This window comes from Lacerta agilis, chromosome 7, assembly GCF_009819535.1.
Source record: "Lacerta agilis isolate rLacAgi1 chromosome 7, rLacAgi1.pri, whole genome shotgun sequence".
Taxonomy (NCBI): Eukaryota; Metazoa; Chordata; class Lepidosauria; order Squamata; family Lacertidae; genus Lacerta; species Lacerta agilis.
In genome coordinates this window covers 42,114,989-42,128,210 of record NC_046318.1, presented here as the reverse complement: position 1 = coordinate 42,128,210, position 13,222 = coordinate 42,114,989, and the positions used below count along the sequence as shown (strand labels likewise).

Sequence of the window (13,222 nt, the reverse complement as noted above, 5' to 3'; positions counted from 1 at the left end):
GCAAAGACAACTCAAACATTTGTCACTTAACTTTCTTATTCTTCTGGTCTGCTTTTGGTGAAGCTTTGATCTGACTGGCATGCTGGTAAAAGTGGGTTGAATTATTTTTAAATGTGCTGTAGCTTGTTTTTTCCAGTTTTGTACTGTGAGATAACATTTTTCTGTCTGTTTCCTTCAGTTTCGTTTCTGCGATTGATTTAATGGTATTTTAATGAGTTATTGTTAGCTGCCTTCCGTGGCTTACTGGGGAGAAAATCAGCATGCAAATGTTCTAAATAAACAAATATAAATCTCATATCCTATCAAAAGCCATGGCTGCTCAGGATTAGTGTATATAATAAAACTTGCATTTTTTATTATATTAGGTGGCATTTGTATTTATTGATGAAGGTAATGTGATAAGTGTCTTCATTGAAAGATTATAACTCTAGCAGGAGGTAAAAAGTGTTTGGCAGCTATGACCTGACAAACAAACAGTGATCTGGAAGAACAAACCAAATGAAAATCATGATGAGCTGATAAGGCAAAAGGAGAGCATAGAAGGTAGGCTTATTGACTTGGCAGGTGTAATAATATTACTCATTATTCTAGGTCAGGCATGTCCAACAGGTAGATCGTGATCTACCGGTAGATCACTGGATGTCTGTGGTAGATCAATGGCTCCCCCCAAAGAAGCTCAACAAGTTTGGCCTGAACCCCTAAAAAGTGGGCTTTCCTCCTCCCCCCCAAAAGCTCACCAACTTCAACCTGAACCGCAAGAAAATGGGGCTTTCCTCCTCCCTAAAAAAAGCTGAACAACTTTGACCTGAACCCACCAAAAAGGGGGTAGATCACTGCCAGTTGTTAACTCTGTGAGTGGATCGCAGTCTCTTGGGAGTTGGCCACCTCTGTTCTAGGTAGAATAGCTTCTCCTATGACTACATGTTTCTATGCCAAAAAACCTCAAAGCCGATATTTCTATCTCCCCTCCCCCTGCTCTCTCTTCTCTCACACACAAAACACAGAGAAAACTTTCTTGGCATTGGGTTTGGGGCTTCTTACAGTAGAGTCTTATACATGTTCACCCAGAAATAATTTCCACTGAAATAAATGGGTCTTGTTCCCAGAAAAGTGTGGACAGGAAATTCTTGTGCTGGAAAAGGCGCGAAAATGAAAGCAGTTAGGATATTTGCCGTAGAGGGAGTAGACATGATTTATTGCACTGTAATTACCGAGGACTAAATAAATGCTTTTGAAGTTTGAAAGTGGAGCCGCCTTTTTACTCGCAGCAACAGCAAAAAGGCAAGGGTTGCCATGACAACATATCCTAACTGCTTTCATTTTCGCGCCTTTTCCAGCACAAGAATTTCCTGGTCGCTCTGAAATGACGTGTAAATTTCTTCTTCCCCCTCTGGCTTCCCTCCCCCTGTCTATCACTGGCTCGAGTACTTTCTCTTTCCTCCGGTGATGTCTGCAAGAGGGGGCTGTCAGAGGATGACGTATCTGTTGAGATTAATTGTGCCGGTTCTCTATAGCCAGCCTCCTCCCCCTGACTGTCTGCTTTCCAGCTTTCTCCCCCTGTTTTTTCTCCCACGCTCCCTTCCCAAGCCATGCTTGGCTCCGTGACATCAGGATTCTGGCCAATGAAGAATTCAATTTACCTTGAGAGCTTATATAAATTCTACATAGACTTAAACAATTCAATAGAACATGCCAACTCTGTTCTACCACTTAATGTTGTACTATAGATACAAAAAAATAATAATTAAAATTTATTTATTGAAGCATGCCATTTAAAAATATGAGCCTGTGCAAGAGAACTCTTAACCATGGCTAAAGGTTGCTGTCAGATAAACACTTACCGTAAGTACCGGTACCATTAAAGCAGGTGGGTAAAATTTGAGCTCAATAATGGAGAGGGGGAATGACGTGTGTGACCCCTTGGCCTGCTCTCAGTCTCTTAACCAAAGTTAAATGAATTATCTGCATTGGCTGTATGTGGTCTTTTTAGGGTAACTGAGGCTACAGATACTATTTTTTATTATGCTGGACTCAGGCACACCTTCTTCGCCCTGTCTCTTTTGCCCCACACTGCATGTCAACTTTGGTGCAAAGGTCCTGGCTTTTATTAAACTAGAGTTTAATACAACCAGAAGCTTAATATTAGAGGCTGAATGTTGGTTAACCAGCACATGACAGGAGCAAGGAGAGACAGGCCATGAGGATAAGTGCTCAACTCCAATGCTCATTCGTAGCATCATAAAATAGTTTATGAAGCATAAGATTGTCATCCAAACAGAGCCTGCAACTTACTTCCTTTAAGACACCAGTGGCAATTTAAAGGAGCCTATGAATTTATTAAACACATCATAACCAAAAATAAAACAAGAGTTTTCATCCAAACAGCTGTTCATTAAGATCCTAACTGAAGTGTTACCTAAACGATGGACCATTTAACTGCTGGAAAAACATTTCTTCCCAGTTGATCTGTCTTTGGCATGAGAAACACATAAGCTGGAATCTCCCAAGCACAACCTTGATTCATTTGAGGGGGGCTTTAGCAAGTCTTCTCCACAAGCCACAGAGAGATGCACTGTGTGCTGAAGGTTCCTCACACTTGGAGCAAACCCCAAGCCATATGATGTGAGGTCATAACAGACAGCACAGTCACTGCTTCATCAAGTGTCAGCTCTAGGATACAATTAACTCACAGCCTTTACCTGTCTGAGTGAACCCTGGCTTGTATCCATTAGCTGTTCCACTCTCAGGGGTCACAGATGGAGACGCTGAAGAACTAGGTTTAGCAGAATGGCTAGCAGAAGAAGATGGCCTGCTTCTACATTCTGCAAGTGAAGTAGCTACAATACATATTAAGGCAGCCAGGTTTCACAATTCAGTAAAAAAAAGGAAGTTTGAAAACATCAACAAATCTTTTTAAACAATTTTTAAAACGCTAGATATAAAAATTCATTCAAAAGCAACACTCTGGGAATTTTGTCAGAAAAGGGCTGTTTTCAGCTAAGAAAGCTGTTGAATTCCGTGCAGCAAATATGAGCCTTCTGCTTTGTTAGGGAATCTCAAGAGTAATTTAAGAGAAAGAACATCTTCACACAAAGAGAGCTCAATACCAATCCAAATAACACCACCATTCCGTGGTATATTATGCAAGTCAAAAGTAATTTTTAAAAAATGTATAACAAAAAAAAGAAAGGGCTTCTGCATAACTGCAAAACCAGTGTTTTACTTGTGTGCAGAAAAACACCTAGGATGTTGCACACTGGGGAAGCAATGCAATAAAGCACACAGTTATAGACTCAAGGCTTTTTGCAAACCACATGTGGGGACAGAGCAGGAAGGTGAGGGAGTAGCAACACTAAGTGCAATTGCACACGACAAGGAATATTATGACAACTAGGAAATTCCACTGCATGGCTGGCTAATTGAAAGCCTTTTGTAAGCATCCAGAGGACTGGCTAATACAGTGTTTTTCAACCTTTTTTGGGCAAAGGCACACTTGTTTCATGAAAAAAATCACGAGGCACACCACCATTAGAAAATGTTAAAAAATTTAACTCTGTGCCTATATTGACTATATATAAAGTAATTCTCTTGAATAGGAATCAAATAAACAAATTTTTCCCACGGCACTCCAGGCAACATCTCGCGGAACACTAGTGTGCCGCGGAACAGTGGTTGAAAAACACTGGGCTAATATTTGCCCAGGGTGCTTGTTCTCTCTGATCTCATCTCTCAGGCAATCACAAAGCAAAATGAAAAAGTTTAAATTCTGACATAAGTATCTATCTATGCCCATCACTGTCAAATGTTCCTGAAACACATTATTTGACTTCAGACTCTTTGTGCTGAAGCTGATCTTTCTATTAACATTGACCAAATTTTTGATTTCCGCAGTTTTCACAAAGCTCATAGTGTTCGTTTAGTGAAGGCCAGTGAAGTGCAAGGAATGGTCTCAGGCACACACCTACTGTGATGCACATCACACTAAAACATGGTTTGGCATAACACGAATGAGCTAGAACGAGCGGAGGACATTGGTAGCATCTAATTTCAGCTTTCTTGAATCTCTATCAGTTTATTGTGTCTTTCAGATTGTGGTTTATCACTAACTCTTGTCCAGACAACACACACACACACACACACACACACACACACACCAACCCTGAGATTAAAGGAAACAGAGCAAATGCTGCAAAAGTTCTTGTCCTGGTTGTGTGGGAGTATGTGAGCCCAGGGAGAACATTGTTCCAGCATGTGCACATCACAGTAAACCATGTCAATGTGGCACTCTCTCTCAGCCTAACCTACCGCACAGGGTTGTTGTGAGAATAAAGAAAGGAAATCATGTTAGCTGCTCTGAATGCTTTGTTGGAAGGGCGAGATAAAAACATAATAAATATTTGTGAACAGGTATCAGAAAAGGTGTTGTTAACATGATGCTCTACTTCCTTTAAACTGAGCTCTAAACTCTAACCTGTGCTGAAGTTGTAGCTCAGTCTTCCTCAACTTGGTGCTCCTCATATGTACTGGACTATAGCGTCCCATCGACCATGCTGGCTGGGAGTGATAGAAATTGCATTCCAAAACATCTGGATCATACCAGGTTAGGAAATATTGAACTAGTCTATCAAATACATTCACTTACTACGCTGTCATCAATTGTTCTGAATATTTCTGCAGCAGTTGTTCATGGAGTGATAGCGAACAATCATGCAGTGATAGTGAACTTTCAGGGCATCTTATTATGTTTCTGGGTCTTCACCCAGAAATGTTAAGTGTGAATTTGTTTAGTATCATGATAGGAACCTTCCCTTAAAAAGGCAGGGAGGGGTCAACAACTTACTATTTAGTCAAGCTGCATTTAAAGTTCTCTAAACCAAAATAAAGGGTATGTATCTAACAGGATGCTTGTTACCTTTCCAGCATATTAAAGGTCCCTTTGACAGCACACCTTGGGAGCTCCTTACTAGGTAGTACTTTAAGTGCTTCTGCTTCTTTGGCTGAGTGGTGAGCTTCAAGTTAATGTGGTTGGAAAATTCAGTGAAATATCGAAATCCTCTTTCTCCACAGCCTATACAGTTCCCAGAAAAACCTAAGGAGCGGTGGGGAGAAAAAATACACATCAAATCCTTCCCAATATATTCTGTGAAGTAAAACAATTCAATCCCAACTCTTCATTTTGCTTCTACTAACTGTATGCGCCAGATTCCTGCTTGGAACCAAATATATTCCCAGTTGCACACAAATACCGTGAAGAACAAACAAAAGATAAGAGAGACATCTAGCTTCATCATTACTCCCCAAGTATCACCAACCTTGATTCCACCTGTTCTTGTAAATTCTAGAAGATCAACACTACAGTATTAGGAGGAGCAGATAGTTCTATTAAGATCCTCAGTATCCTTCCACAAAACAATATTTCTTTGCCAGTTTTAGAATGCAAAGATCATATTTCTTACCCAGAACCCAATGTCCGTTTCAAGTTCTCTGTTAATGCTGCCTTGGTTTTCCTTGGATTTATTTTATGTGGGAAAAGGATTTAAAGTAGTTACAGTGGATGGGAGAGAGGAATCAATATTCTCTAGTCCACAGAATTCCCTGATGTAAGAAGTAATGTTTTCACAGCAGACTTTTCCCTTTTACAGGGGGTTCTGACAGGACATAAATAAGTAAATATTTGAGGCAAGGTACTTAGTACCATTGAAACAGAAGTTGAAAGCTCAGCACTCCAAAGAGTACTGTAATCTCTTCTAAACATAAAAGACTTGGGAAGAAAGGTCATAAGGTCAAACTAGTTTCGCAAGGTGGCCTAAATTACATCTTTAATTGGGCTCTACTGGATAAAGTTAGGGCTATATATTATCTTTGACCCATTGTAGATTTCCTACTGATTTCAAAGAGGACTTTGCATGACGACAGAAGGCAAATGACAATCAGCCAGTGAGGTGTAACAAAACCATCTCCTAAACATAGTCCCCTGGTGATTATAATCTGCGTTTAGAAAACATATTCAGCAGCAGGAGGCACACAACACATGAGCCATGAGCTAGGGACTCAACGAGGGTTGTTTTAGCTGCCTAATCAACAGTTCATTTTTTATTTCTTGAATCTGATAGAAGGCAAGCTACAATGACCACAACTAATGTATTCAACATTATTTGAAAATATTACATTGTTATGCTCCCAGATGTTCAAAAACATGGTTTAGAACTTGAAATTGTGAACCACATTTGTGTGGGGATGCTCTTTCATTCTTGCTTGCATCCAGTCCTTGGGAATTTGTATCACCACCATGTCAAACCTAATTCTTCTGTAAGGACTAGAAATTCACTTTTTGTTGAATTAAGCAGAAAATTTATGGTTTCTAAAACCCCACAGCCCAATCAGAAGGGTCCAATGAATTGCTCAGCCCTGTTATCTATAAGCTATTCAAAAAGTAATATTTATAATTTATGTAAGGATACATGGAAAACATTGCCCAACCAGCTCACACATTCATTGTGGGTTTCAATATAGAAAATTGAAGCTTGGTGCATATGAAATGTAAGAAAACTCTGGAAACAGCCCATTTCTTGCCTCCATTCCTCAAAATGATTGGACATGGAGTGCCTTATAAGAACAGCCAGCACTCCAGCTCAGAGCAAGCCAAGGCACAGATAGGATGGAATTTAGGGCTGTAGGATTTCCAAACCACCCCCAGACAAGCTGACGTAGGGGGAACCAAGAATGTAGTTCTGAAAATGGGACAGGCCACACATGTGGAATTTGTCTTTACATGTTTTAATAAAACCTCAAGATGCTGGTGAGAGGATAAACTCAAGTGACAGCTTAAAATGCATGTAGGATGCAAAGGGTATGTGCAAATCTCTTCATTTGTGGAAGACAAATTGGGTATGCAAACAAGTATTTGTATTCAGGTAGGTAGCCGTGTTGGTCTGATGCAGTCAAAAAATAAAAATAAAATAAAAAATTGTCCAGTAGCACATTAGAGATCAACTAAGTTTGTTCTGGGTATAAGCTTTCATGTGCATGCACACTTCTTCAGAAGCTTATACCCAGAACAAACTTAGTTGATCTCTAAGGTGCTACTGGCTCCTTCATGGATCACTGCCTTGTCATGGCGAAGGGGCTTGAATAACTCAGAGAAGCTATGGGCTATGCTGTGCAGGGCCACCCAAGATGGACAAGTCATAGTGGAGAGTTTTGACTAAACGTGATCCACCTGGAGCAGGAACTGGCAAGCCACTCCAGTATCCCTGCCAAGAAAATGCCATGGGCTTGGCATGCTCTGGTCCATGGAATCACGAAGAGTCGGACACGACTAAATGACTAAACAACAACAACAACAACGTGCTACTGGACATTTTTTTATTTATTTCAAGTATTTGTATTGCTTTCTTGCCACTCCATCTTCTCAGAGAAGTGCCATCTGGCAAGAAGAGAAAATGGGCATGCTGCTAAAGCAGGAGCTGAAGAAGGCTCCATACATTACATAGAAAATACAATGGTTGTGCATACATCAGTGAATCTTTCCAACAACAAAAACAATTGTGTTCAGGCAGCCAACCTTGTTGTTGCAGGTTCCCCAACCCTCCTTCTCCACTACAGCTTTGAGAAGCAGCTCAAGGGTATTTGCTTCTGATTTCCACTAAACTGAGTCTAGCATGTTATCTGAACCCCGATCTGTGGTTAATATTTGTATGGTTTGTTTAAACAAACCAGCCTCATAAACCATGGTTTGAAGTAGGCACCTTGTGGGGAGCTGCAGTCCAACAATATACTCACCCCAGGTACAAGAAACTAGAAGCTGGGGGTTTCTGAGTCAGCAAAAAGTGGGCATCACCACCACCCAGATTCCAACATCATGCAATTCTTCTCTGTATAAATGATGTCCCAGTCTGAGCAATGTGCCATGAAGACCTGGAGCTCCTATGTTATGATACAGGCATCATCTTTCCCAGGGGTCAAAACACTTGTCCAGTGTGTTCCAGACTCCAGAGCCTCCAGAGCTCCAGAGCCCTCTGTGTCCAGCAAACCAAATTCCTGTCTCTGGCCTTGGACTATCTCAGATTCTACATTCCTGTCACAAATAGGCTCTACTGAATCACCCCTATCCTCAGTTGATAAACCTGATCCTAGCCTGCAGAAACTCCACCCAAGACCTTAAATACTCATCTGGGGGCAATTCCTTGCTGCCCCTAGTAAGCAGAAAGTGGTTACCGTATTTTTCGCACCATAAGACTCACTTTTTTCCTCCTAAAAGGTAAGGGGAATATCTGTGCGTCTTATGGAGCGAATGGTGGTCCCTGGAGCTGAATTTCCCAGGGGCCAAAAGAGGATCATGCTTTTTATTTTACAAAGAGAAAAGGGGGTGTTGAAAGGACCCCGTTCAGCAGCTGATCAGCAAGAGATCGGGAGAGAGATAAGAGTCCCAGGCTCCCTTTCAGCCCTGCCCTCTTGTCCAGGCCTCCATTGTTGAATGTGCTACAGAGGGAGGTTGTTTGTTTCCCCAGCAACATGTGACTGGCTGATTAGATTATCTGTCTGGAAACTGTAGAAAAGGCACCCTTTCCTTTAGAAGCTGCAGAAATGTGAGCCCATAAAAATGGGGCTTTTCCTCTTTGCTTTTCCCCCTTTGCAAAAGGAGCTTTGCTTTTCCCCCTTTGCAAAAAAAGCTGCAAAACTTTTAGCTGATCCTCAAAAACTACAGGGCTTTTCCCTTTGCAAAAAAAGCTGCAAAACTTTTAGCTGATCCTCAAAAAATACAGGGCTTTTCCCTTTGCAAAAAAAGCTGCAAAACTTTTAGCTGATCCTCAAAAAAACAGGGCTTTTCCCTTTGCAAAAAAGCTGCAAAACTTTTAGCTGATCCTCAAAAAAACAGGGCTTTTAGAGGAGGAAAACCAGAAAAAAATTTTTCTTGTTTCCTCCTCTGAAAACAAGGTGCTATGGTCCGGTGCGCCCTATGGAGCGAAAAATATGGTATTTAAACCTGGACTTCTATGGCAAGTATGAGAAACAATCAGGGCAATCTTTTACATGTGTGCTCAAAAGTCAGTCCCACTGATTTCCATGGGCTTAGAACCAGGTTAAGTAGGTACAGGACTGCAGAATATTTTCAAGATTTGGGAAATCTTACACAAGTGTAAGAAACCTCTTGTCTTCCAGATGTTGGTGGACTACAACTCTCATCATCCCTGACCATTGGCCATGCTGGTTAGGGCTGATGGGAGTTGGTCTAATAACATCTGGATGGTTAGAGGCTCCCCACCCTTGCTTTAATGATATTAAAATTGAAAAACTGGATTCATGCTTTGTTTATAAAAAGCTTGAAAATGAATATTCCGGTGAGAAATCCATGTACTGAATTGGCCTAGCCTACCATTAACCCAAACCCTTGGTCAATTATACGTTTATCATGACATGAAGAATAATTAATGAAAACCTTTTACCTAAAAGTGCATTTTTTCCATGGTCATCTGGCAAAAACCTCTTGTCAACAGCACAGACTAGAATGTGCTCAGGAAGGTTTGGAGACTTGGCTCCTACTAACAGGAATCCTGCTGGGATATCGATCTGTTCCATACACAGCGAAACTAACCTCAAATCTTTGCCTGCTTGACAAAAACCTGAAAAGAAATAATACATCATGAAATATCTACAAGTGATTTACTGCCGTCTTGTTCCACTTACTCAGAGCAACTAAGGAGAACAACTAAGCCTAATACTGCCACGCCCTCCACGCAAAAGATCTCATGAAACAATTGCCTCCCTTGGTTCAATATTTCACCAAGCCCTCTAAAGTCTATGGACAAAGGGCACTAAACAAATTAGTAATTTGTAAAACAAAGGTAGACCTATGACAGAAGATAGCAGTTTGTGTGTTAAGCAACTACCATGAATTACAGTAATATTTGTGCTATTAAATTTTATTCCACATTTTTGTGAAAAACCTGTTGATAAATTAACAGTGAGGTTTTCTCAGTGTATCTCAGAGGAAGGCAAGACAGGCGCACAGAAAGAGTACAGGCCCCTTTCTCTCTCCCTTTACAATTCAGTCTGACCCACTGAACTGTGGGGTGATTGCTACTGGCAATGAAGCAGACTTGTTTTGCCTTTTAAACCAATATTTCTACTGGAAATTTTAGCGATATCGAAATATTTCCCCAGCTTTTTATTTCCCATAAATTGGGGTTACAATCCTGAATATCTATTATTTGCAACTATCATCTTTCCAAAGGACATGATTTTTTAAAATCCATTTTTCCAGAGGAGGGACTCAAACTGACTATAGTGCTGTTTACATTTACTTCTCTTATGTTTTTATATATTGTAAGTTTCTTCAAAGTTTTGCGATGAGTTGGGATATAAATATCTAAAGTAAAATGAAGTTATGCACACATTCAGAGTTATCTTTGACAGCTGTTATAATACTGAAGATATTGTCTCAGTGTTCTTGTTGGGACTTACAGTAGGAATGACCGCTGGTGATTACTGCTATGTTTTATAAAAGAGCATTGCCAAGGCCAGAATTACCCAGAGATGACTGATAAGGGAAACAAATACCACAAGTGATAAGCAAGCAGCTTTGATGTCTTATTTGCTATCATCATTATTCCATGGTGTGTGGGTTTGCCTGAATGAATATTAACTCTTGAAAGTTCAAATACGGTATTACATTTGACATTACTAAAGCCATGTAGTTTGAGTGAATTTTAAGCATAGTATTTTAAGCATAGTATTTGAACAAAGGCTCCCTGAACCTGTCTGCAAGAAGCTTTTATCAGCACAAAAGACTCTCTGGCTATTATGATCAGCAGTAGGGGTGAGGAGAGCTGTTCCTACTTCCACCGCTCTCAGAAGTTCAGAGTTGTGTATGACCAAGGCCCTAACCCAGGCTTCCTCCAGATGTTTTTGGCCTACAACTCCCATGATCCCTAGCTAGCAGGACCAGTGGTCAGGGACGATGGGAATTGTAGTCTCAAAACATCTGGAGGCCCGAGTTTGAGGAAGCCTAACCTGTGGAATATCTCACCTCCCCATGGATGTGCATCTGGCACCTTCATTATGCCCTTTTTTGCCTATGCTGAAGATGTTCCCTCTTTACCCTGGACTTTGTTTCCTGAGGTTTATTTTTTAGGATATACACTATTCTGTTGATTGTAGTTTTACCTGATTTTAATATTGTATACTTAAATTGTTGTAGCCTATCCTGGACGAAGAGTAGGTAAGTAGGTAAGAAATAGAAATAACAACAACAACAACAACAACATGATTTTAAAATGTTGATTCTATTCTATTACATCTACAACAGTTAATAAGTATTGTTAATTTTGTAGTTTAAAAAAAAACCAAAACTCATCCTTGTCAACAATTTCTTCTCCATTTAGGAAAGAATAGTAAGATATGTTTACTTGTGTAAACTCTACTAATACTAGATTTTCATTGCAAGTCTCAACAGCTCCAACCAGAAAAATCTAATGGTCAGGGATTATGGGAGCTGTAGTCCAGTAACAGCTAAAGGGTAGATGTTTGCTACCCCCATTAGAAGGTAGAAGCAGCTGAAAAACAAGTTCTGGTCAGAAGAAGCCCTATTGGTAGATTTACTTTATCTAAGGGTAGATTAAAACCTTCACATGAAGAATCAGCAGAGAGAATAGCACAGGACTTAAAACAGTTGACAATACACCATGGGCGTAGCCAGGATTTATGACAGGCATAGGCAAACTCGGCTCTCCAGATGTCTTGGGACTACAACTCCCATCTAGCTAACAGGACCAGTGGCCAGGGATGATGGGAGTTGTAGTCCCAAAACACCTGGAGGGCCATGTTTGCCTATGCCTGATTTATGATAAGGGGCAGGCTTCATGGGGGGCGGGGGAGAGAATCTTAGCTAGATACCGGTAAGTATTTTTATTGATTTACTTGATCTGCCTACACCCATGCAATACACTGGGTACAGTGACAGAACTGCAGCATGCTGCAACTCTTTACAATGGATAGATATCCCTTCCTACTTGGGACATTTTAGGTAAGAGGGAGGGGAAATGTGGAATAAAAAGAAAAACAAGCATGTTCAAATTAAATGCATCATTCCAAGAGAAAACACACCAAATATTTATTACTTTACTCAAAGCATTCTTACTCAGCTCTGCAGTCAATAAAAAGCTCTCAGACCAGCTCACATATATTTATATAATTAGAAATTAAAGATTAAATATATGTGAGCTGCTGTTTAATTTGTATCTACAGCTGAAGCTTAAACCTGGCCTCTGAACTCCCAAGAATATAAGAGTTACAGCATTTAATGATATTCTTAACAGTTAACATTTGAACAGTTGTGAAGCTAGGCAACCTGTCCCATTTTAGCTGACCTAAACCATTAGTGGTTGTTGTTTTAATGCAGAGTTCATTGTTATTTTCCTTAAGTACTCAGAGTTTGTTTGCACTTCTGGTATTGTCTCAGCAAAGACAATAGCATTTTGGACCAGGAATGTCAGTGTTAGCTCAAAGCAAGAAATCATTAAGGAATGCAAATCTACTTCTCTGAAGTAAGAAAAATCTTACATTTTCTTCTAAAGAAATGCAGATGGTGTTGCCCCAAGGGCAACTGAATCAACACCCCCCACAGTTTAACAAGAGTAATCTCAAATTGTGTGTAAAACTATGGCCAGGCTATCTATTTTTATTAGGATGAACATGGATTTTTTTCTTATAGATCAACACAACCACCTTTCCTTTCTGTTTTACAATTTATTTACTGTAATCTGAAAAAATTGTCCCTCCCCCATTCCCCCAAATGCAAGATATCTATGACAACAATGTATCTCACTAAATGGAAACAAACTTGGAAAAAGACTATGAATTGAACCTTTCTCTGTTCACCTGTTTGTTTTGTAACACAAAAAGGTTTAATAAAAACTAAAATATATATATATATTTAAAAAATTCTTGCTTAAAACCTATTGATATTGATGGGACATACAGTGGTACCTCGGGTTAAGAACTTAATTCGTTCCAGAGGTCCGTTCTTAGCTGAAATGGTTCTTAACCTGAGGTGCGTTTTCGCTAATGGGGCCCCCTCCTCCTCCTGCTGCTGCTGCACAGCTGGTGCACAATTTCCATTCTTATCCTGGGGCAAAGTTCTTAACCTGGAGCAACCACTTCCTGGTTAGTGGAGTTTGTAACCCAAAGCGTCTGTAACCCGAGGTACTACTATAGTTTGATT

General features: G+C 40.2%; 1 protein-coding gene across 12 annotated transcripts in view; it reads right to left on the bottom strand.

Annotated features, from left to right (window-relative positions):
* Positions 1 to 13,222, bottom strand: part of GREB1L (GREB1 like retinoic acid receptor coactivator) — a 157,823-nt gene that overhangs the window by 53,836 nt on the left and 90,765 nt on the right. For 7 of the 12 annotated variants that reach the window (XM_033155016.1, XM_033155008.1, XM_033155010.1 and 4 more), the window contains 3 exons: positions 9,447 to 9,623; positions 4,913 to 5,089; positions 2,700 to 2,837 (listed from right to left, as the gene is read on the bottom strand). In XM_033155016.1, the coding sequence (XP_033010907.1) occupies positions 2,700 to 2,837; positions 4,913 to 5,089; positions 9,447 to 9,623 (492 nt within the window). The remainder of the gene's footprint in view (positions 1 to 2,699; positions 2,838 to 4,912; positions 5,090 to 9,446; positions 9,624 to 13,222) is intronic. The other 5 variants (XM_033155011.1, XM_033155014.1, XM_033155015.1 and 2 more) reach the window with 2 other exon arrangements.